The 24524-nt window shown below is 49.3% G+C and overlaps 5 protein-coding genes across 5 annotated transcripts; 3 read left to right on the forward strand and 2 right to left on the reverse strand.

Moving 5' to 3' along the window:
* Positions 1 to 3025: 3025 nt before the first annotated feature.
* On the forward strand, positions 3026 to 5824 carry FIESC28_04503 (uncharacterized protein; the record flags this gene model as incomplete). The annotated part of the gene is made up of 4 exons (XM_031158650.1): positions 3026 to 3176; positions 3238 to 4071; positions 4129 to 4721; positions 4775 to 5824. 4 exons carry the CDS (start codon positions 3026 to 3028, stop codon positions 5822 to 5824), a joined length of 2628 nt encoding a protein of 875 aa, XP_031017312.1.
* A 1715-nt stretch (positions 5825 to 7539) lies between these two features.
* FIESC28_04504 (uncharacterized protein) lies at positions 7540 to 9355 on the forward strand (the record flags this gene model as incomplete). The annotated part of the gene is made up of 2 exons (XM_031158651.1): positions 7540 to 8297; positions 8344 to 9355. 2 exons carry the CDS (start codon positions 7540 to 7542, stop codon positions 9353 to 9355), a joined length of 1770 nt encoding a protein of 589 aa, XP_031017313.1.
* Positions 9356 to 10008: 653 nt separating this feature from the next.
* On the forward strand, positions 10009 to 11685 carry FIESC28_04505 (uncharacterized protein; the record flags this gene model as incomplete). The annotated part of the gene is made up of 4 exons (XM_031158652.1): positions 10009 to 10954; positions 11008 to 11055; positions 11110 to 11248; positions 11307 to 11685. 4 exons carry the CDS (start codon positions 10009 to 10011, stop codon positions 11683 to 11685), a joined length of 1512 nt encoding a protein of 503 aa, XP_031017314.1.
* A 2011-nt stretch (positions 11686 to 13696) lies between these two features.
* Positions 13697 to 14764, reverse strand: FIESC28_04506 (uncharacterized protein; the record flags this gene model as incomplete). Its single annotated transcript, XM_031158653.1, has 1 exon — positions 13697 to 14764. One exon carries the CDS (start codon positions 14762 to 14764, stop codon positions 13697 to 13699), a length of 1068 nt encoding a protein of 355 aa, XP_031017315.1.
* Positions 14765 to 21201: 6437 nt separating this feature from the next.
* FIESC28_04507 (uncharacterized protein) lies at positions 21202 to 23612 on the reverse strand (the record flags this gene model as incomplete). The annotated part of the gene is made up of 4 exons (XM_031158654.1): positions 21202 to 21831; positions 21882 to 22052; positions 22104 to 23178; positions 23239 to 23612. The coding sequence occupies 4 exons, from the start codon at positions 23610 to 23612 to the stop codon at positions 21202 to 21204; spliced, it is 2250 nt and encodes a 749-aa protein (XP_031017316.1).
* Positions 23613 to 24524: the final 912 nt, after the last annotated feature.

Raw genomic sequence — 24524 nt, forward strand, 5'->3', positions numbered from 1 at the left:
GGAGAGCACTGTGTGAATCAGACTGTGCTTCCTTCGAGAATGATTCTTGGTTCCCCTTTGGACTGCAGCCTCCCATGCACCCCTGCTGAGTTATTGTGGAGACAATTCTCGAAGACGGCCAGAACAACTGCAGATACGACGTAATTGGCTGTTGCAGCACAGAGTTCTGATCCCGGTCGACTTAGACGTGTGGAGCATCAAGTGGGCTTAGGTGCCTAGGTGCCTCGCCTGCTCGCCTCTTTTGTAAGTCTGCGTCTGTTCCCCTGCTTTGACGACGATCCACGAAAATGGCTGGATGTCTCCAACCTCACCCACGATGCTGCTTCCTTGATGCAGGCGGCACAGCAGCGTACAGTAACCCTATGATGACCACGCTCTACGTTACTGCTCATACTTATGGATAAAAAACCTGATGATGTTGTCGTGTCGCTTGCTGACTAGTAGCCTCTCGCCACTACGAATCACTAAATTGAGGCCTCAAAATCATATGTCATTATTTTTACCAGGCTTGTTCCAACATTTCTACAAAGTCTCTTTACACGTTTTCTTGTCTGTGGCAGTACAGTACTGTACAGCAGCGATCAGTGGGCACATGGCTTTATCATCCAATACTCTGACTAACTCATTGGTCTGGCTTGTGTATGCGTGTCATCTTTTGTTCTAGAATTGTCGTTTTCTGTTGCAGGTACCTCGTTGCAGATTGCTTCTGCCACCTGAAGCTGCGTCATTAATCCATGTTTATGATACCTCCCTACCTATTGTATTGTACTGTAGTGCGCATCTTATGTTAGTAGGTAGTTTCAGCTGAGCTTACCATAAGGCACAAGCAATGGAAGAAGTCTGAATCTGTTCTTTGTTGTTGTGTACGGTGCGGAGCATTCAATTTCCACTTGCTTCTGTTCTTGTGATTGTTGTTTTTGCTTCTTTTTCTCATTGTGTAAATATTACATCCAGACATAGGGAGCCCTTTGTTACCTTGACCACCCCTGGCAGGGGGAAAGAGACCTGTAAAGTCCCCTAAAAGATACATAGTCTCAGGGTCGCCTTAGTTGATGGCTGTTTGCTTGAGGGGCGGGTTCTTTAGAGACAGGCTGGGCTTTCCCTCTCTTTTCCCTAGCTCTGAGACCTTCTTCTTGTTCACTTTCTTGTCCCAGGCTCTGTCTCGCACCTTGTTAGCTTGTACCAATTCAATTTCTACTCTCCAGATGCATACAATTCTGACTCGCTATACAAAGGTTCATTCTTCCAAGGTAGATCCGACAGTATTTCCTGCGGCCTGCACGGCAAGTCGTTCCACTAAGGCAGTTGTCAGTGATTGAGCAACTCGACTGCCGGCGCCAGGCTTGGTTCCCGCCTCTGCTTGGTTGTCTTTCCTCTTGGCCTCGCCTTGTTGGTTCCTCTTTTTTTTTCTTTCTTTCCCTTCCCTCGCTCTCGCCGTCACACTCCACATTCGAGTTCGATCTACGGACAAAGGTTAGAAATCTGCTGTGCTGCGTCACAGTTCAGTCCAATCGCGTTGCGTTTTGGTCAAGTTCTCCCATGATCAAATCAAGCTGCGACAACATCACATACCCAGGTAGGTAGGTAGAATTATACAGGCTCTTAGTACTATCTTCCTTATCTTACCGACCCCTGTAGTGGAAGACTTCCAAGCTCCTCCTCTGTTCTTTATTGTTACGTCGCACCATTATCCCGTCCGTACACTGCGCTGTGCCATACCTTACCTTACTGCATCGCGCTGCTATACGCTAGGTAGTACCTACCTTCAGTACTGTACACTGCAATCGGTTCTCCTCCGCTTGCAGCCACCGGCGCAGATCTTCTCCTTCCTCCCCCGGACCCGGTTACCGCGACTGTCGGTGCCCTTGCCCTGCCTTTGGGTCTTCCCTTATCCTTCCCTAGTCCTTCCATTCCCCGACTAGGGTCAGACACCTTTTGCGTGCCGCTAAGCAGCTCTCGTCCTGCAGTACAGTGCAGTAGGCAGGTAGTACCTGGGCTTGAGCCAAGGAAAATGCTGTAAGCTAAAGCCCGGGCTGATACCTTCACATCATCGCCCTGACACCATCCATTGTTCGATCCCACCTACCTTGCCCAGCGCACGCGTGCTCCAGGCCGTTCTGCCCACTAACGTACCTACCTAACTTCCATCACTCACTGCTGCTGCTATTGTTACCTTGCTGAGGTGCTGTCGCTATTGCCATTGTCGTCTTGTGCGTACCTACCTGCGTCCTTGTCAATTCCATTCATCCAACCTTCACTTCAACCACGTCCCTGCCTTATCTCTTTTTTCTTCTTCTTTTCATCCATCCCCTGGTCATTCCTTGGTGGCCCTCTCCATCCTAGTCCAATCCGAATTTGGATCTGGAGTCTTCTTATCCCCTCCATTTACAATCCATCGCGTTTCCTCCTCCTGCGCCTTCATTTTTCAAATCCCTCTCTTGTTCCCTTCGGACCTTTCGCCTTCACATACATCTCTCGCGGCGCTGCTCCCCGACGCACCAGCTAATATCCGCTCCTCGCCCCTCAGCTTCGATTGGATTTTCGAATTGTACGAACCCTGTCGCCTACCGACAGCTCCCGCCACCGCGACGCCAGTTTGACAGCCCGTCCGACCCTACCAGGCGGAAACAATCATTTGGCTGTACCACCGAACTAGGTTGATTGAATCAACACGACTCGACAAACGTCGCATACGTCCACCCAGAGCCGACTCGAAATCCGGGCTCCTGCCCTGTCTTCTTACGGCTGTTTCCTCGTATCGGCTCGAATGTCGTGCAGCTGCTAGGTCAATCCTGCTGGGCTACTTCGCGATCGCTACGTATTTCAATCACCACTTCTCGAAAACCATTCACATTCTGTTCGCACTTCTTGCGTTCCTTCTGCTGGACTTGCGAAGTAAACTGGTCTCCGGCATTGCGCGAGGCTACCCCAGTTTCGTAAATCGCTTTATCTTGGTACAAATTTTCCCACTGCCCGAAGGGCTACGGTGCTCCAGTCGCGAGACTGGTAGCTCTCCATGAGCACCATGGACCGCGCCTCCTGTCACATTATCTATGTCAATCGCAATGTGAGCGAAGATGGTTTGATTCGTCGTACTTCTGGCATTGCCGCATCCGATTGGGCAACGGATGAGGCTCGTCAGGTTGTACAGCCTTTATTAGATGCCTTTGGTGATGGTTCGTTCTTCGTTATGATGTCGGCATGAGTCATTTCTCCACTTACTAACAAGTGATGCAGTTCACGTTTGCGCAACTGGAGGCGGCTGTCTGACGAAATTGTTCGAATTGCAGGAGGGTTCCATGCTTGATTTGAAGCCAACTCTGGTGCTTCTTGATACACCAAACGATGACCCGATTCCTGACAGGAGAAGACCGTCATCACCATCTCCTTCTTGCAATTCTTCCTCAGAGAATGTGGACATTCATACCCCCGATGAGGACCTATACGGCCTGGGTCTGCTGCAGAAGATCATCACCGAAGCGCATCTGCGTGGCATGTCTAAACTCGTTGTGCCTATTCCGGTAATCAGTAATTCCGATCCAGAACAAACCTATACCAATGGACAAATGACCGATGGCACCGTTGAGCAAAAGAGTTTGCCATTGGCACCGTTGGATACCAACCGTCAGCTCATAAGAAGATGCCTGGATCTGGGGGCAGTCGACGTCATCATCTGCCCAATGAGCACCAAATGCATTACGAGTCTGGAAATTTGCGCTTATCGAGCCCACAGAGACGCAGCCAAGGAACAATCAACCCTGTTAGAAATTAGGCAAGGGCGGAAGCGGTCATGGGTTGGTGTCAACGAGGAGAAGCCATTCGCATATCTTCGCGAGGCGATGGTTTCGGGACTCATGAAGGGGATTTGCCGCTTAGGCACCAGCGACGACCAAATCAACAACGCTCATGTGGCTGTTTCCTCGGAACGGCAATCTGCCATTGCTGAAGCGATCGGAACCTGGCGGTTCTGTGCTCATTCGTTCACTGATGATGAGCTACTAGTTGCGGCGATGGACATGTTTAGACACGCCTTGGCAATGCCCGAACTTGAGCGATGGCGGATACATGCAGGTACGTTGTTACTGTTCTAGACTGGTGTCGGCTGGTCGCATACTGACTCAGCTTCAGACCAACTAATCAGCTTCCTTGTTGCTTGTCGTGCTGCATACAACAGTTTTGTCCCGTATCACAATTTCCGACATGTGGTGGACGTGTTGCAAGCTACATTCAATTTCCTGGTGCACATTGGTGCTCTTGCGCCATATCCCTCGGGTAGCGAACCCCGATCGATGCCAGAAAAATCACCAATGGCTTCTCTCATCACACCCTTCGAAGCGTTGACACTCCTCATCACTGCCATTGGTCATGACGTGGGGCATCCTGGTGTAAACAACGGTTTCCTTGTGACGCTTAATGCCCCCTTGGCCCAGTTGTACAACGACCGATCCGTTCTGGAGTCGTTTCATTGCGCAGCCTACTCACAGATCCTCCGCCGATACTGGCCGTCCGCCTTTGAGGACACGAAGATGCGGAACCTTATGATCAGTTCCATCTTGGCTACGGATATGGGCTTGCATTTTGATTACATGAAGAAGCTCGGGGATGTTCAAGAGCGGCTCCAAGTGAATAACACTACTGATGGTTGGAATGGGCGACAGATCGAAGAGAACAAGTCGTTGGCTTGCTCGCTTCTCATCAAATGCGCTGACATCAGTAACGTGGTATGTCGATTTCCTCGTATTGCTCTGCAAGATTGAAAACTAACAAAGTCCAGGCAAGGAATCATGAAATAGCCTTGCAATGGACATACATTTTGTCAGAGGAATTCTCTCGACAAGCTTCCATGGAAAGTGAGCTCAGTATCCAATCGTCGCTTATGACGCCACCCAAGCAGGATATGGCTTCACTGGCTAAAGGCCAACTCGGCTTTATGAACTTGTTTGCCACTCCGTTATTTCAGGGCGTTGCCGACATCATGCCTGCTATGCAATACACCGTGGATGAGCTTGAAATGAATAAGAGCCTCTTCGAGCTTAAGCTCCAACAAGAGAAAGAAAAGCAGCCGTTAGACGATCCAGTCCGAAGGCGTCTTCTTAAGGAGGGTACGTTCTCGCCAAGGACTATGAGCTTCGCGGTACCCCAAGAGGAGGATAAAGAGGAGAGGAAGGATATGGCGCCGCTATTTGAAGCACTAGATCGGGCATCGGACACGACGCCCGTTGGTAATGGTGAGCTTCCAATGCCGCGTGCGGAAAGAGAAGATCTATCGCCGGCCGATAGTCAGAGGACGATGGGGCCGTCATCTGCAAATGGGACAGCTACGGAATCTAAGGGGTCTGATGGGTCAGCATCAACATTCGACGCGGTTAGAGAGCTTGCGAACAGTGACCCGTTCCAGACGCAGACCAGAAGGGACTCGGCAAAACAACGATCGAGCGAGACGACTGACGGAAGTGTATCCGGTGCTTGCTCGGGTGATTGGGTCTCACAAGCGACAAGTGCCACAACAGGCAAGATGCCAATGTCGCCGAGTACACGAGGTACGAGTATTGTGAGCAGGGACTCGACCGAACATGCAACTGGAATTCCCAAGATCAATGTCGACACAGCAAGTCTGAAGGAAAGTTCAGGGACACTTCGCCATGATTATTCGCCTATCGACGACGAGACGAGATCAGACGCTAGCACAACGGGCGGAAGCATTGGCAAAGCCGAAGGCAAATCATTACGGAAGAAGCCGAGCAGGTTCAGGATAAAGGACTTTCCTTTCTTCAGGAAGCACAAGGGCGCGAATTCACCGTCTACTGCAGATATGACTGGATGAAGGAGGTATCACAGCACTCGTCAGCCAGGAGCGAAAAGGAGAACAATGGCTATATTAATTGCCATCGAGGGTCGACTGAGGCAAAGAAGCAAGCAATCAGGCGAGTCGAACTCGTGGGGGGCTGTTATGGTGGAATGTTTCGAGACTGGTTACAGGCTTTTCTTTTTAGGGAGTATCGGTCTGGGTTGCCCTAATGTCGCAGTATATACTTGTACGATACCTGTGATGGTTGGGGGTCTCGGTGAACAGGCTCATTTGGCCTGTCACTTACAGAGTCCCAGCCAAAAATCACAGGAACGGAGGAGTGGAACAAAGAAGCATCTTCAGTCAGAAGCATCTTCATGGGAATGGAGGGACCGGTCTCAGGATTAGGATAGGGACCGGGCCTGGGACCGGAACCGGAAAGGGCTACTGGCGTTGGCGCAAGGTTGGTTGGGTTGGGTTGGAATGGGCTAGGACTGGGATTGGACGGTGACGAAGGACATGTATCAAAATCAAACAGGACTGGAAGGGCGCGGAAAGGATTTGCTTAGTTGTCTTGGGTTAGGTATACGGTATAGGATGATTGACGGACGGATGTGGTGTTGGTGTTGGTGTTGATTGAGTCAGTACCTTTGTAGTTTACACCGCTGCGAGGCCATGATGGCGTACATGTCGTCGCATGAGATATATTGTTAAATGATGAGGGCACTTTTGAAGCAAAAACAACGAGGCAGTCTATACTATTGTAATTGGCATTGTATATGTTATGTGACATGATTCAATATGTAGTCTTGACTGATGGTGATATGTGGCTTCTCTGATCTTGCCCTTTACATGTGGCCAAAAAGTCATAATAGCTCCATTGGAGTTGATGAATGATTCATTGATGAAAGAAATAGAAACACCAGCTCACAAGGTACTAACCTAGATCATGTAGTGAAGTAGGTAACGTACAGGCATGGATGGGCAGAATTGGTGACGAACACTCTCGGCTTTTGTAAGTGTCTGGCGTCGGTTGATTGGTTATAACCTCCGAGTAGGAGTCCCCCACAGTATCCACCTCATGGCCCACAGAGGAAAGACGACCTAGCGACTTAACTTCCATTACAATATCCGCATAAGGTAGGAGAGGAGGGTAACGATTTATACGCCGTGCGTCGGAAGTTCCTTCTTCTCGGCGAAAGTAAACTTGCGAGATGTCTTCGGGAAGGCGCGATACTGCTACGCGTACCACCAATAGTGAAACACGACAAGCTACTGGCAGACGGAGGACCAGTATGTGCTTTGTTTTTTTCTTTCTTATCTGCGAAAGATATTTGAAAATTGAATATCAATGGATATCTTATCTTGGTCTCATCTAGTCAGTCACTAACTGGAGATCAGATGGAAGAGCATGCATAGCCTGCCATCAACGCAAAGTCCGCTGCGATATACTTGAAAAGGGAACGCCATGTTCTCACTGTCAATCACAAAACAAGTCCAGCAGTTGCATGATATACGAGAAGAAAAAGACCAGATCGTCTCGTGCAGCTATCTCGCGTCCTACGATTCAACCTCTCCTTCAACCTCGTCGGATCGAGCAGCATCAACAGCCGCTTCGTTCTGACCAACAATGTCTTACAGCTCCGGCCACACCAAGTGCAACGAGGCTATGGCCAGAAGGCTCAATCGACCCTATCGCTCGGCCTAGTTCATCGATTGGGTACCATCATCAGCATGATTCCCCTTCGACTATGCAAGACTCGACTGAGAATGAAGAGACGTACGAGACTCGCAACCTTGCAGACTTTATAGGACAGGATCTTCCCAAAGTAGGCGAGATCTCGCGATCTGAACGTCTCTACTTTATCGGCACTGAGTTCTCCAATCTCAACTACCTCGTGCGTCATAGAGCGCTGAGGATGGACCAAAAGGATGTGTTGCACTTTGGGACCCGTCGCCTTGCCCGGAAAGTTCCTTCTGTGCCTGAAGAAGCTCTGAAGCTGCCCCCTAAAGCACTGGCCGATGAGCTGGTGAGGGCGTATTTCGTCCACGTAAATCGGGGGTTTCCCATCGTTGACGAAGATGAGTTTATGGAGAGCTACAACGGATCCGACGTACCGAAACTAGTATCACTACCTCTATTGAACGCCATATTTCTCGTGGGCGCACATGTATTATCTTCAACTCGCGAAGATTGCAGAAATAGCACTTATGTGTTCTTCCGGAGAGCCAAGCTCTTGTTCGACTACCGCTTTGAGCAGCATCGAGAGACTTATTTACAGGTTGCTCTTCTCCTAACATGGCAATGTGATAATCTTGAAGACATTACGAGCAACAGTTGGCATCTGGTCGGCGTCGGGAGTCGTGTCGCTTTCGGCATGGGTATGCATCGAGATGCGAGACCATCTACACTGAACGCTATAGACAAACGTCAATGGGTTAGGCTCTGGTGGTGTCTTTTTCAATTCGACGTTGTGGTTTCAGCCTCTTTCGGTCGACCGCAAGCCATGTAAGAGTCGATTGTTCCGAACACATTCTTTAGCTAACATGAACAGAAACCTGGAAGAATCAGACACGCCTATGCTTGACGAGAGTCATTTCCAGGGTATCCCTAATGGAAACTCTGCTTTTGCTATCGAACACACAAAACTCTGCATAATCTTCTCCAGGGCCATGAGAAAAAGGGTGGCGCTGAGAGCCACGGAAGCTGATCGAGCCGCTGCGACAAAACAAGCTGACGAAGAGCTTGCTGAGTTCATAACCCAGCTGCCGCAACGTCTGCAACTACCACACTCTGAGCCGAGCAGCTGGCAGGCCATCCTCCATCTTTCTTATAACAATTTCCTCATTCTGCTTCACCGACCCCCACCCCATCAAGACCCAAGCCAGTTTTCTGCTGATTCTGCCACAGATCGCAGTATCTGCAGTGACGCTGTCGTGGCAATCAACTCAATCTTTGAATCTCTTAGATCGAGGAACACGTTATGCGACCTGTGGCTACCTTCAGTCCATGTATTATTTACTTGTCTGCTGCATGTTGCCAGCGAGCTGAACTCGCGCAATCCTCTCGTGGCTGCAAAGTCATCACGCGTATTTGACTCTCTTCTGCATACTCTGCGTGATATCTCACAATATTGGATATACGCTAAAAGTCTTTTGCGTCTCTTTGAGGAGCGAGCGATGTGGACCAAGAGACAAAGGAGTCATACGCAAGGGTCTGAAGAGCAAGCAATACAACCCAGCGACGGTACTGGTACATCCGAGTTCTCCCTTCGACCCAATCCTATCAATGTTCCTAACGCCATTCATAACTCCTTGAGCGATGCTACAACGAGTCTACAATCTTCAGGTCAAATACCAGGGGGGCCATCGTATGGGTTCAACTTCGATTTTGGGGGTGGTTTAGGAGGCCAAGATGCACAACAGGGCCTTTCCTACGGTGATGGATTTGTTGGCAGTGGTCTCGATATGGCTGGCGGTGGAAATGCTGAGGGCATGAACTTGTTACCGGTCCCTTCAGTGCTGGAGTTTTTATTAGCTGGTGTTGACAACCAGTATGATTTCTGATTTAATTATAGATTAGCCTATAATAATATCATGATGAGTCTGGCAAGATACATCCATTATGTCTTCCCATTTGTATGTGATAATGCATCAAACAAACCCCCACGTTGACTCCAGTATAAGAACCCATCTGGTAAAATCCATGAGCATTCTAGATTTTTCTGTTTCCCTAACTCGCAAACCAAAGCACGCCCTAAGGCGCCGAGCGAAGAAAAAAATCATGAACTACTGTCACTTAGACAAGGGTCTTTTGGAGTCTCGGAAGTTCTCAGCTAATCGTCTCTCACCATTATCTAGTCTCGGGAATTACCTCTTCGGTAGTATAGACGCCATCGGTGAGATCTGACCAATTAGAATCTCTCAATGATTCTGACTTATACATCAACAACCGAAAGGTCGCGCCCTTCTTCGCTACGGTGAGAAGAATGGGAATAAGATCAAATAAAAATCCATCAGATGACGTGAGAAAAACTCATGGTTTTCTTTTTGGGTTTCATACCAGAATTCATCGATATCCACTGTGGAAACATAGTCGTGGAGATGGATACTGCTGTTTTACTATATAGAAGGCATCCTCTGCTTCACTTTACTTCACTTCATTCTAGCCATACTTGATTTGATTATTGAGAATAATTTGTGGTTTCCTTCTCAAGATCATGGGTTTAAACGAAACAGAGCTCTTTGGCCAAGATGTCACAAGAGACAATGCAACCACCGTCGATGTTAAAAACAGGCAAGACTCCTCAGATGAATCAGCCTGGTCTGATACAGAGTCCTGGGACCCTCTCAAGCTCTCTTCTATGAGAAAACTGCACATTGTCATCGCTGGCTTCACCTGCACTTTCAATGGCAATTTTGGTTCCTCTATGCCCTCGGGCGCTCTTGATATCATCGCAGAGCAATTCAACGTCACAGATCCCGTCTATCTCATCCTCCTCAATTCTTTGTACATGGTCGGATATGTCCTTGGTCCTCTACTATTTGGACCCTTAAGCGAATACATCGGTCGACGCCCTGTCCTGATCGGCACATATCTGGGTTATATCCTATTCACGTTCCTCGCTTCTGTATCGCCAAATTATGCGGCCCTGTTGGTCTTTCGATTGCTATGTGGAATCAATGCTGCCGCTCCTACGACTGTTATCGGTGGTCTGTACGCAGATATCCTTGACAACCCTTCTGTTCGAGGCAACGCCATGGCTCTTTACATGACCGTCACCACAATCGGTCCCTTGATTGGTCCCATTGTCTCCGGCTTCTCATCTCCAATCTCGTGGCGTTGGCCCTTCTGGATTGCTGGCATGATGGCAGTTGCAGGTCTTCCTCTAATCCTCACCATCCCTGAGACGTACGCACCTGTTCTGCACAACAAGATGGTCAAGGCGCATATCAAGAGAAGACAGAAGGAGAAAAAGAAGAACAGGGTCGAGAATAGCGATGAAGAACCCCTCGAGCTGAAGCCTTTCAACGTTCGAAAGATCTTCTTCCGACCTATGAAGTTGCTCTTCACTGAGCCTATTCTTGCGTCTACTTCTATCTATCTCACCTTGGCGTACTCGGTCTTCTATCTCATGTTCCAGGCATATCCTCGCGTGTTTCAAGGTATATATATCTCTATCGCTTCTTTTAGCTCTGATGATCTAACTTGTTGAAAGGCTTCTATGGTCTATCCCCTGGAATGGCGGGTCTGGCATATATCCCTTGTAAGTTCTATCTTTTGGATGCCACTGTCACTAGTGAACTAACGTCGAGAACAGTCTGCATCGGTGTCGTCCTTTCTCTGGGTGTTTTCGCCATCTATACACGATACCATGATAAGCAAACCGCTGCCGGGGCTGAGTGGACAAAGAATCACATCTACCGTCGCCTTCCTCTAGCCTGCATAGCATCTCCTTGGTATGCCATCCTCCTCTACATACTCATCAACCAACGACACGCTAACAATTCACTACAGCATGGTCATCTCCCTCTTCTGGCTCGGCTGGACCGTCTGGCCTTCACTGTCTCCCATCATTCCTTCTCTTGGTGGCATCTTCTTCGGTCTCGGCTTCCAGCTTCTCTTCATGGGAATGACAAACTATCTCACCGACGTCTTCCGAAGCCACTCCGCCTCTGCTCTCGGCGCAGCCGCTATGCTTCGTTCCATCGGTGCTACCACCCTGCCCCTTGCTGCTGACAGCATGTATACCAACCTGGGAATACACTGGGCGCCTTCAGTCCTTGCATTTGTTGCTCTGGCCATGGGCGTCATCCCCTTTGTCTTTATCAGATATGGTGATCGTCTGGCCCGCAGCAGCAAGACTGCTCGGGAGGCATTTGCCATCCAGAATTGAACAATTCTCTGTAGGAAGATCATGGCAGACGACGACACGACATCATTTTGTATCATGAGCCAAAAGGCAGATGTTTCTGCCATCGCATACACGGAGTTTATTTAGAAGGGGTCATGTGTTTACGCATTAGAGCAGTAGTTAGAAAGTAATACTTAATCATAGAGATCCGATCTTACCGAAGGTATTCCTGAATGTTAAGTCTGCAGTCATTCAGAGTTATGTTCTTGTTCTATAGTACCAAGTTGATTAAGGCATCATCATGAACAAAAACATCACATCACATTGGTACCAACATTTCATTGAACATCTTTTTTATTTGTTTAGTTGAATTAACTAATACTGCAACGACAAAACAACGAGCAGGGACGCGTTGTAGCAAAGCAGACTTGTCCTTGTGCAAGGAAACCACCACCAGGGCATATCCTGTTTCCTTACACGCCATTCATACCAGCATCTTCAACCGCTGGACTCATCAAAGGTCCAGAGAAGGGTGGTATCTACTGCTCGGCAGTCACCGTTCCCTCCTCTTTGGCGGTTATCCGTCAGCGCCGCGACAGATCTGGCAGACCAAGCTGCTCCGTGACCTGTCTGACGCCGAGGGCTTGTAGGGAGATGATCCTACATTCCACCCTAAACTATCCTTATCCCAACTCTCAGTATATCCATCACTCCGAATGCGAACAGCTGTAGACCCATCCTCGAAGCGGCGTCCTCCACTCGCCCAAAGGCCCGTCTAGCAGGCTCAATCAGCACAGTGGTTGTCACCTCAACTTGGCGATCTATAGTCGTTCACATTCGGGACGCTGGAAGCGCCTGAGAGTAGGGGTGATTAGCTAGGGCAGATCGGCCAGACAGAGACTGCAACTGAATCCGCACAGCAGATGTGAGGTGCAGCTCATTGGAAGAATCCCATGATTTCACTCCGTCTTTCCAAACTCGTGTGTCATCGCCGACACAGAGTGGTGATCCCGTTTGACAGCCAGTGTCAAGCCTTAACGGGCATATTCCAGATATTTCCGCAGTGGCTACGCGATGTGTGGTCGAGACGGCCTCGCGGTCAGAATTGGTGTCCTGGAGCCGGTCCAGTCACCATCTGTTGGGCTAGTCATCGTGCCGAATGAAGTGTGAGGTTCAGCGCTCGATAGGCTTTCGAAAAGAAGTCATGTTTCGACATCAAGTCGATTGTTCGTGATTCCGTTCGTCAGTCGCATCATGTCTGAAAAGTAGTCGTCATTCGTCATCGAGTCGTAGAAAAGGTCGTCATTAAAATAATATCGTCGTAAATCGGGAAACAAAGCCAAGGAAAGAAGCAGAGTGTGTCGGTTCGAGTTGTTAAACTCTGGTATCGGTCGTCCTTGATTGGGGGTATCTTCCAAGACGTCTCTCTAAACCGAACAAATGAAAAGAAAGGGAAAAGAAGGGAAAAGAAAGTTCCAAGGATATCAGCGAAGATTCCATAGAGAAGTTTCTGTCTCGGACTTGGGCCGAGCGTCGTGCATTGCTGCGTGTACGTCTTTTTCTTGAGAACCAAAGATAACGGAAGGAAAAGGGCCAAATAAAACAAGCCGCCTGTATCGAGTCCCTGCCAGTTGTAAATGCATCCAAATACCCGCCCCGGATCCAGCCATGTGGTGTTGTGGTAGATGAAAGAAAAAAAAAGTCCAGAGACGATAGTGAGTTGTGTGAACGACCGTTGGAGAGTGTTTCCCGGAGAGGAATAATAGACCAGATTCCCCGAAACCCAAAAGAACGCTTGCTATGAAGACAAAAGAAAGATATAAAAAGAAAATCAAAAAATCAATGCGAGAGGGGATATTCTTAAGACTTGTTCGAAACACCGTTCCTGATGCAATAAACGCCGATATGCCGTGTCCATGATGGATGATAGTTCTATGCCGCTGCGAAATTTAAAAGCTTCAACTTTTCTCCGGGAAACGAGGAAGGGATGAGTGCAGTATTAGTAGCTCGAGGAGGTCGTCACCACTGGATAGCTGTCCTGGGGCCCTGGTTGTCACATAATGGTCGCATACTCTTGGTATCGATCCCAGCCGAAGCCGCCCATACCACCCATGCCGCCCATGCTGCCCATACCTCCCATTCCTCCCATACCCATGCCGACACCGCATTGAGCAGGAGCGAGCATGCTAGGAAGAGGAAGGGCGGGGATGGGGGCTGTCACTGGAGGCGAACTCCAGAAGAAGCCAGCGGTAGAGTGAGGCTGAGTGAAGGCGGGAGTAGGTGACAAGTCACTCATAGTCATCGGTGCCCAGATGGGACTTGTGTTGGAGTCGGCCGATGATGTGACACTGGGGCTTGAAGGGAGCACTCGCCAAGAGTCGACGGTAGCCAAGTTACCATGGTAGCTAGGTTGCGACCACATGTTGTTGGCGGGAGAGCTGGGCAGAAGTGTGGGTTGTCGGACAACTTCGATGACTCGAGGAGGAGGGGGAGGTAGCAGGGGCTTCATAAGAGAGCTGATGCTGTTCTTGACCTCTTCGCTTTTGCCGCAGAGAAGTTCACCAGCACCCTCCTCCTCGAGACCCTCGAGGGCTGAGACGTGGGTGCGGAAAACAAACTTGTTGATGTCCTGAACGAAATCATCGTGAAGCTTCTTGCATTGCTGTTCCTTGTCGGTCCAGTCGTATGTGCTGGCCTTGGCATCAACACAGTGGATCTCCTTGTGGTACTCAACCAAAGCATCAATGGTGTCTTTCGTGAGCTTGTAGGCAACCTCGTTTCGCAAAACCATATCGACATGAACAATATAAGCCTCAACGTGGACCAGCTCATAGTTCATGATAGCCTCAACCAGAGGGTTGGCAGCATCCCGCTTAAAATCGGACTCGGGTGTCTTGGGCAACATAAGCGAGGTCAATGTCCAGATGGCATTTGGCGATGAGAGAGTCTCGGTAAGACATCTCTGGTGCTGAGGTACAGAGTTGAGAGGACGCTTGACTCGGTTGATGCGCTTAAGTGTTTGTGTAAGCCAAGGCTCAACTTTTGAACCCAAGACAACGTTGACGGATGAAGCCCGAGGAGCGAAAGCGGCGGCCGACGCCGGGAGGAGTTGGACGGGCATGTTAGTGAAGCGGAGGCGGGGCGTAAGAAGTCTAAGCGGAGCGGAACGGAGCGGGGGGAATATCGTTTGAACGGTAACGAAGACGTTTTATAAACGTCAAACGTTTTGTCGCAGCGTCTATCGCAAAGAATACGGCGCGGGGGATATCGAACAAGAATATATGGAAAAAGGGAAATGTCGGGAGACGGAGCAGAGCAGGGATTCGGTAGAGGAGATAGGATAGTACTTTGTACGGGCGGATGGGCGTTTAATAAGTTGTTTCTGGCGGTAGGTACTATGGATATTATTGTCGTATCTTTCTGGGTGAAATCGCCTGCTAAGCTGCCGCAACCGAGTAAAAGAAAAGAGAACGTAGGACGAATTGGTCGTAAAGAAGAAGAAGAAGAAGGGAAAAGGGAAAACGGAGGGTGGCAGGTGGTGTGGGGAGATGATATACCACTTGGGGGTGGCAGGTGCAGTAGAGTCAAGTAAGGCAAGTGCTCTGTACTGCGGGTTACTGTAGTGGTAATAGTAGCGGGAGTAGGTAGTGGGTGGTAGTGGTTGTGTGGGTAAAACCTGAACGGAAGGCGTCGGTCAGGTCTGGGATGAGTTATCCTTTTAGTTTAGTTTGGTTCGGCTTGGTACAACTTTGAGCGGGGGGGCTAGTGAGCTAAAAAGCAGCCCTGTATTTTGTAGTCTTTAGTGGTGGCTATAGGTGACGCTCCACTGAAAGGCGAGAGGGAGCCAAGCCAGCTCACAACTTTGCGTTGGCCTAGCTTAGCTGCCCTGTTGTTCATGGTAGTCAGTCATAGTTGCATTTTGGAGATGCATACTGCAGACGCACGAGCACACTGACCACTTCCGGGGTGTCTCGGAGGAGAGAGGGTCAGAGGGTGTAGGTATTCTTGGTAACCTACTCGGAGGAGGCGTGCGGCTGTGTTGACCTGCATTGCATAAGGTACTCTAGATATGTACCTCCTAGCCCAAGATAGAGACGGGATGGGAGGCAATAATTCATGGCTGATCTGTACCATCCGTACCTTGCGTCTTGCAATAGCAACAGTGACGGTGTAGTACTGTACCCAGTAAGCTGAAAGAATGCATGCGTACGGCACAAGAAAAATCATTTTCTAGGGCATTGACAATGGCATTGATTGAGTCACAACCTCAATAGATCCCAGTCTAGGGCAGAAACTTGGATATCGGGTGGGTGTGGCGTTGGACCAAGTACCGGTACCTGAGGTAGCATCGAACACAAGTACCCGCTGCCTTTAGGTAGTAGACTCTGTCAGTGCAGTGGAGGCTTAAGGTTCTCTCCCTGAGAATTGACTTCCATGGTAATTCTCTTATTCGGACTCTTCCAAGACACTCTGTTGTAATTGCATCACCATTTTTCTCACAACGCTGCAATTGATATCACGTACTAGCTAGGATCTCTAATGAATCAATCAATATCACATGTTCCAGATAATCTGACCATTTGACGTCTTACCACACTCAAACGCCTAGGCCTATGCCATGGATGCCATCCCATACTACCTTACAAACTACCCTGCCCTAGCCGCTCTCCTGGCTCTGGCAGGAAACAAGAAACGAAACAACCGCCGGCGCTTCTTCTAATCCCCTGTCTCATCCCAGTCTCTTATCAATGCCGTGGGGACTAACTTTGAGATTAGTATACGCTTTCTGGACCAAGGTTATAGCCGATCAAGTAGACGATGACCCCCTGTGTACGGATATTATTCCTGTAGCTGATATAGACCGTTGTCGTGACCAAACTCGAACATTTTACGAGCAAAACTTGAAAAGTGACGAGTTATGTTCCTGCAGCTTCACTTTACTACCTAGTACATACCACCTAACAGGCCACTTTTGTTCTCACATAATAACCTAAGTAGTTAGAACATAGGCTAATCATACAACTCTTGCAGAGGTTGGCCCGCTTCTTGACGATACTGCACTCTGCAGTGTGGTACGGACGGTATAATGCGACCTACTCTTGGGCCGATCAATGGCTTATTGCGAGTCTTGACTTCACACCTTGCCAAACTCTACTGTACTCCTGTAAGCCCGTACTCTTCTGGTCTGTCCTTCCTGCCGAGTCTTCCCGTAGCTCATTATCACAAGCAAGCGAGGAGAACCTTTGGACTTTTTGAAAGAGGGGGATCTTGAAGCTTGCATAAGCGGCGCTTCAGAATCTAGCAAAGCCTTCAGGGCGGATCTGCCCGCCGTCTTTGTTTCCACAAGAGACATCGACCGTCCTGCTCATTCGTGCCCTCAGTCTGTCTGGACCGAGCAGAGACAGAGGCGTGCTCCGTTATTCCGTGTTCCACAATCCTCGAGGCACGCACGACTCGGTCCATCACGCCCTAATCCGGGTTTGGTGAGTCGCACATCACTATTGTTCTCTGACAAGCTGATACCCCGGGTTCTTTCAGCTGAAGGGATAGTGATACTGCAATATCAACAATGGGACAATCCTGTCAATAAGGATGCAACAGACGCTTTGTCCAGCCATCAGCAATATTGAGATATGACTTGCATACGCATGCGCATAGCATAACACCTGCACTACTAGACGCACGAATGCTCGGCTTTTTCGACGCCGTTGCATGAGTTCTCTAGCTGGTTTAGTTCGCAGCATCAAGCCCACTTCGTTGATGTGAGCCGCCGTCCCCCCGCCGTGAATATTATCATCTTCTTGATGACAGACCATGCCCTAAGAAGTGAGAGAATTGTGCCGTTGCATCACGGTGGTTCTGGGACCGGCGAGGAAGCCCTGATCCCCGTCCCTTCGCCCTATTCTCAAGATTGAAGCACATCTAAGGGGCATCATGACCATCAACGGCTCGGTCCCCATAAGGTAGCGGTCGCTCCCGTCGCTCCCGTCTCGTCTTTAAGGGGAAATCAGGCTTCTCACGATGTGGTTGGCCATAAGAGATTATACCATCCCTTCAAGTCTCCAAGCTGAGGGGACATGATCCATGCATCGTCAACAGCCAGATGCCAGAAAAGGAGAGGACACTTATCCAGATGGCAGGAAGGGAAGAGCGTGGAGGTTAGATCAGGGCCAAGGGGGGATCCCAAAAGACTGGAGAGAAACGAGAGCCCGTCGATGTCCTGGTACGAACAAGAGCCATCCATGCTAGTGTCAGACGTGATGTGAGGCTCTCATGAAAGTGCCATTATAGCCTCTGATTGGTTGTTGGGAAGAAGCTGTGATCCAATCACAGCAACGAGCATTTCTCGGCTCTAGTCCCACCAGCCAATCACGACTCGTAGATGGCTCAAGACGAAGAGAGCTGGGGAGACCAGGCAAAGGGCCATGGAGTCGACGGAAAACCCAATCCTAAAGAGGAATTTGAGTGACTTTGACATGCCCGTAAACTCTTCAGGAGGCGCTTGACCTTGTCGTGATGGTTGGTGTTGGAGTCAAAGCTCCATCAGTAAAGACTTTTTGGAGACTTGATGCATTCCAGCGAACGAGTAATCCCTGTGATTTTTCTTGGAGAAATAATCAGGGGGTCCTCTCCGCATAGGAGGCCCGACCAGTCGTCCCTTTGGCTTCTGTTGTTGGACCTCGTAGTACCGTTCTAGAAGCATCAGAGTATCAGACAATTTACCCTTGCATGACCGCGCGGCCAATGGCCTTTGCCTCAGGCCATGGCTGTCGACGATGGTGAAATGAATGATATGTACGCCGCGCTCACAGACGCAACTATCAATATCGGTAGTACTGTATCCGTAGGTACTCTGAGGCACTCCGAGTCTAGAGTTGGGTGGATGGAAAATGGCTGGCTGGGTCCACTGATCGCTCGGCCGCTCGCTGGATCCCAAGACTTGAGAGACAAAGAAGATTCAGCGAAGGCACGTGCATCTTCAAAGTGACTCTCCAAAGGTACCGATACCAAAGGCTGTACAAAGCCGGTTGTACTGGTGAAAATGCAAGGAAACGCAGGGTTCAGGTACGGATTGGGAGTGCCACTGAGCCGGTACTGTGGCGCAGTATACGTACCTTTTACTATTTTTGGGGTCCAAGAATGCCATCGCAGGTACGTACCGCATATTTTTCTGGGTCTCATGATACGTTACGGTAAGGTTTACTCTTTGAATATTGGCACTATCAAAATGCCCAGTAGTAGATCTCCTGCTACTGTTGATCTGTAATTCTGTACTATACTGCAATTCTGCCTTTCCTATGCCCGCTCTGATAGCGCATGAATATGCATGCACGCAGTACGACCGAGACGGAGGATCCGCATCCGTTCTCCAGCCGTGGCCGCTCACTTGTAACCTGCAGAAGAATTTTCTAGGTTTCCGTCATAAGTCAGTCACATGGGAATGTCATTTTGTTTCATGGGGCTGCCTACGTACGCATTGTGTGCGTGACTGCCAGAAACCCCATGTTTCACAACGTCTCTGTAGCCGCCCTCGGAGTCTGGGATACTGCAGTGACGTCGCTCGCCTAAATCACGGGACCCTTGAACACGGTCCAGTTCACTCTGCCTGCTGGTTAGATTCAATTCATGCACGGTCAGATCAGATGTGGCGCTTGCAGTTGGAATTTGGCCGCCTGCTAGCTGACCGGATGCAGGTATTCATGCCTGCCTAGTATTGTAAGATGGTCAATTGCCTGTCTAGCTGGTGTACTTTCAAGCATGATATGCGTGGCCATGATCTTGGCTTGTACTCCTGGCCGGTACCGTGTCATCCGAAGTTATAGGCTAGATAGATCGCCAAGGGAAACATTCAAGATACTTTTGATAGTTTACTGATGCATTTAGCTTAGCGACCTCGGTTGGATGTTTGATGCCAAAGCAGGACGATCATTGGTACCAAAAATAAACGAAATGGCAAAATGTCAATGATGAAATAGGACGGGATTGACATGTTGAAGTGCCGGAGCGGCGCGGACCCGAAGACGGCAAAAAGGTCCCACAAAAGCCGACCGGTTACAGGACGGACAAGTCCGAGAATGTGGCTGGTACCCCAGGGATATGGTTCCTAATCAGGAAGTGGTCCCGGGAGCTGGGGCTTGACCACAAGCACTTGTCACTGGTGACTAACAAAGTCGGTAAGATAATCGCTGGTTAGCCTAGAGGTAGATACAGTAAGTTACTCATTTTCGCATACCGGTCGGGCTTGTGGCTACGTATTCGCGAAAGAGTACAACGCATTATTGAATCTTGAAAAGTAGATTGTGCGAGTCGATTTTAGGTACACTCCCCAGCATCTCGTTTGTGGTTAGAGGTCAAAGTTGGTCGTGGCCTAGTGTGATCTTGAAATAGAAGATACCTTAGTACTTACAACTCAACTTTGAATGATCTTCAACTAGTGTCATCTATGTAGATGGTGGATGTAGTTTATGTTTATTACTCCCAATTAGATATTGTAAATTGCAAATTACCTAGTACAGTATTACTGTAATATCTTGTAATTATCTGTATCTGATTTGATACCCTGGCAGTACTCAGTTGAGGAGGAGTCATCTTCAACTCTGACGCTCTGACCCTGTACTATGTACTATGTACATGTAATTCATTCTCCCATGACGTACAAGTCGAATTCGGAATTCTCATTCCATCGTCACTGGCACCCAACAACAATGACACATTCTCGGTACGCTTTGTCCCCTTGGACAGCTGAAATACCACCAAAACAACTCACCAGCTAAGGCTGCTGATCCCAGCCCGGCAATGGATTAGAGATTTAGAGTATCAGAAAGTCGGACGTGGCTTGCAGATCTCCGGGTGGCTGTGCTTCTCGCTTGTGGCGTGTCCCCGCACATCTGTACACAGATACAGATACAGAAGACAGGAGGCCTACGCTAGATCTGTGCGACTGTCAACCGAGGCAGGGAAAAAAAAAAAGACCGTTGAGAGAGCCTCACTGATCACTTGAAGCCTCATGCGAAACGTGGCACCAACAACCGCTCCCTCGGGTACAGGGCCAAAGCTTTTGAAACGGCGATTCTTCCTTTTTTGATGTTTGAGAATAGAGAATGCCTAAGCTAGTACTTTAGTAGTCTCCTGTATCCATTTTGCCATTGCCAGCACCTCTTTGTTGCCGTCTAAGTGGGAAACAACTTCGGACCTGTTTTTATCCCCGAACCCTAGACTGCCTACCATACGTGGAGAAAGACAGCGAATCCAATATTTGCCGAAGCAGATTCTGCTTTACGAGTTAATGTCACTTCACTTCGTTGCTAAGATATGCCGAGTCCAGGGGCTCACTCATTGACCCATATGGACTACACTAACAAGACTAGACCATGGGTCACAGCTCTATCAAGCCCCCTTGCATATGTCTCTTGAGAGATAACACCCAGTCATTGATAGGATGAGCATGGCATTACATACAAGTTGCAGATACAGTACAGCTATAGCAGTTCGCTTCTAACCATGACATGGTACATTACAGTACAATATGCACCTACATTCAGATAGTCACTCGAGTCCTCACACCCTGAGCTCTGCGTCCACGCCGCGTGATATCCAATCCGCAATGGCCATAATGGTGATCATGGGATTCACGCCACTTGCGCTGGGAAACACGCTCCCGTCTGCAACGTACAGGTTCTCTGTGCCCCAGACTCGACCCTTCTCGTCCACCACGCCCTCGTCCCTGCTTGCGCTCATACGGCACGTGCCCATCTGATGGGCTGAGCCCCAAGCTGTCGTTGGCGGTTTGTTGCCCACTTCACGGACGCGGCCGATCCAGGCTGCAAAGGCTGGGTCGCTGGTCTCTGGGTCGGCCACTGACCCCTGAGAGTCGAGAGAATGCTCCGACGAGCTCTCTCCGCTGCGGAGAAAGGGTTCCAGACCGGGCAGCAGAGGGCGTATCTCGACTGCTCCCGTGACATAGCAGATCTTGGCCAGAGCTTCTACGCCCTGGATAGTGTGGGCTCGATCATAGTCTGAAGGAGTATAATCAATGCGAGGTCGACCAGTCGTTGGGTCAGGAAAGACGCTGCCTCCATCGCGGTCCCTTGTCAGAGAAATCCAGGCATCCATGTGACGATATTTCGACATATGGAGCTTTGCCTTTAAGCCGCTGGCCCATGATGGTTGAGTCAAAATTGTAAACGGCTGAAACAAGTCAGAAATGATTCGTCTGTACTATTGGGCTTTATACTCACCACCATGCAAGTGGTCTCCAGTTTGGTTCCGTACCCACTGCCGTCAGGGTTATCAAACTGAGAGGAGTAGCTTGTGATGATACCTCCCTCCCAAGGCCTGGTTTCTTCCTTGTATACTGCTGTGACGAAGTTGCAAGGATGCAGGTGCAGATTGGCTCCCACATGTTGGTTCTGGACGAATTAGCCAATAATCTTAGGTCAAATGCTGAAAAGAAGACGTACAGTAATGCCGCTCTTCATGAGAACGAGCGGACTCCATATTGAGCCGGCAGCAAGGATCACCTTCTTGGCCTTGACCACAACTCGCCTCTTGACTCTGTCACCAACCGAATCGCTCACGCCTCCTTCGCTATCCCTTGAAGTCCAGTCTCCTTCAACGCCAATGGCAGTCTGTCCATCGGAATCAAAAGTGACTTTGTCCACCTGGAAACCTTCCATGAACTGTGCACCGGCTTTGGCAGCATCCGGCAGCCAGCTCGCGGCCGGACCCCTCTTCTCGGCCAGACCACAGCCCAGGTGACACTGGCCGCAAAAGTGCTCCCTTCCGCCCGTGTTGACAGGAGCAGGAGATGACGCCCATCCGAGCTTGCGTGAGCCATTGAGCAGAACTTTGTTGCGATGATTATGGCGTATCTGATCGGTGCCAGCCCCCTGAAACTCCCACACGCGGTCTAGACACTCGTCGAACTTGGAAGATGTGAAAAAAGGAAGACCTGCATCTGCCCATTCCTTTCGCACAAAGTCCTGGGGCTTGAGGCATACGCTCCAATTGACGGTGCCTCCTCCACCCCAGGCGCTGCCCGCAGTCACGGTTGCTCCAGCATCTTCTGTTATAAAGAAGCCACCATTGTCGAACAAATGAGCGCAGGCTGCTTCCTGTGACATCGGAAGGTGCTCAGCAGGGTAGTGATAGGCCTTGTCCACGACGAGAACCTTGTGACCAGCCTCGGCCAAGTTTCTAGCAGACACGCCTCCTCCGCAGCCAGAGCCAACGATGACAACATCGGTCTCAATAATATGCGGCTCATCATCAGCCTCGACTTGGATGAAGCTGAAGTCGAACGATTGCTTTGGCTGCCAGTGCTGGGGTGTATCTGAGTAGCCCGAAAACTCGAACAAGAGCGGGCTAGTCTGGGAATATGACTTGAAAGATAAAGATGACATTGTTTTGGCCAGTGCGGACCAACGCTCGCGAGGGGATGTAGCCCACGATTTGATGATGGCTTCACGGACATGGGCAGGTTGATTATATATAGGTTGCCAGTAGCCAGTAATAAAGTAGCTACCCGGACGAGTACTTTTCAAGGGCGACTTAGCTTTATGGCACATGAACATATAGGCACGTAATTGGACTCACGACATTATACTGAGTAAGCCGGCTAGACGTTTCTGCTGCGCTGGAGGGGATAAAGCCAGAGTCCTCATGAGGTTATCCCTGAAGCGCGCGTCATAGGCTGGCCTCTCTTGGAGAAAGGCACGAATATTGTCCCTCGTGGCTGGAGCAGCCAAAGACTTGGTACTAGAATCGAGAACATTGTCAATCTCATGATCGGGCAGTTGAATCTGGCCCTGGTGGTCGGTCACAGCAGACTCAGAGGTGATGGAAGGCAAAACACCATCGACGAGGGCAAAGAGAACATCCCATTGAGTGGGAGTGAAGAAGTCGAATGGTGGAGCATCCGGTAAAGCCGTGGCAACTGGACGTTGAGGCGGCGGTTGTGGAACGGTCATGATATGATGACGATGAGAATGAGGGAAGCAGTTGGACGAGGAGAGAGTTTGAGACGCTTCTGTCTCACATTCGGTTGACACAAGCCCAAGACATACAGGCACAGGCACACGAGTATATAAGTACTGACAGTACAGTAGGATCAAGACCTAGAATACGGACGGATAGTGAAGAACATTTGGCCTGTGCCACTGGGTCTAGACTAATAGGGGAAAGAACAGGGGGGGCATTAGCCTACTACTGTACTAACTGTACTTGCTTTTTGTGATAGCTCTCGAAGCAATCCATCCATATCCATCAAAGCCACCAACTATAGTATCCAACTAGACTACCTACCTACCCTTCAATTCCATCCTTATGATATAAAAGTGAGGGGAAGCTCCCCGAAAGCGGAAAGGTTTACCTTGGTCAAGCGACAATCATGAAAGAAACCCTCGGCAATTGAGACTCTATCTTGTGATAATTGAACCCTCGACAGGTTTAGTTTGCGAGAGAGAGAGAGAACCAAACACACCTGCTCAGGCTCGGGTCACAGGGATCATCGTCAAGCGAGCAGGACAAAGCATGAAAAGATTCTGAATTCCAGTCCAGGGCAAGGTAAGGTTCCACTGAGACTGAACCTGACACACCATCAAAATGTTATCTTTGACTCATTCTTTGTATGCTCAATTAGTATTTTATCATGACTGACAATCTGCATTCTAGTAATTTATATATACATACATCGCTTACTATTCTTATAAGTGCAATTATCCAATCATGTCAGCTCTCTTGCCTGTCCGGAACTGGCCCCGCCCATGCATTGAAAGTGCGCCCTCTTTACAACCATCTACTATATCACAGCGACTACTTATTCTCTGCTTGTTTTACACTTGACATTTTATCTTTCAAGAAGGCATAGCCAAAAAAAAAAA

Source organism: Fusarium coffeatum (assembly GCF_003316985.1).
Source record: "Fusarium coffeatum strain FIESC_28 chromosome Unknown BRIP53273_contig_94, whole genome shotgun sequence".
Taxonomy (NCBI): Eukaryota; Fungi; Ascomycota; class Sordariomycetes; order Hypocreales; family Nectriaceae; genus Fusarium; species Fusarium coffeatum.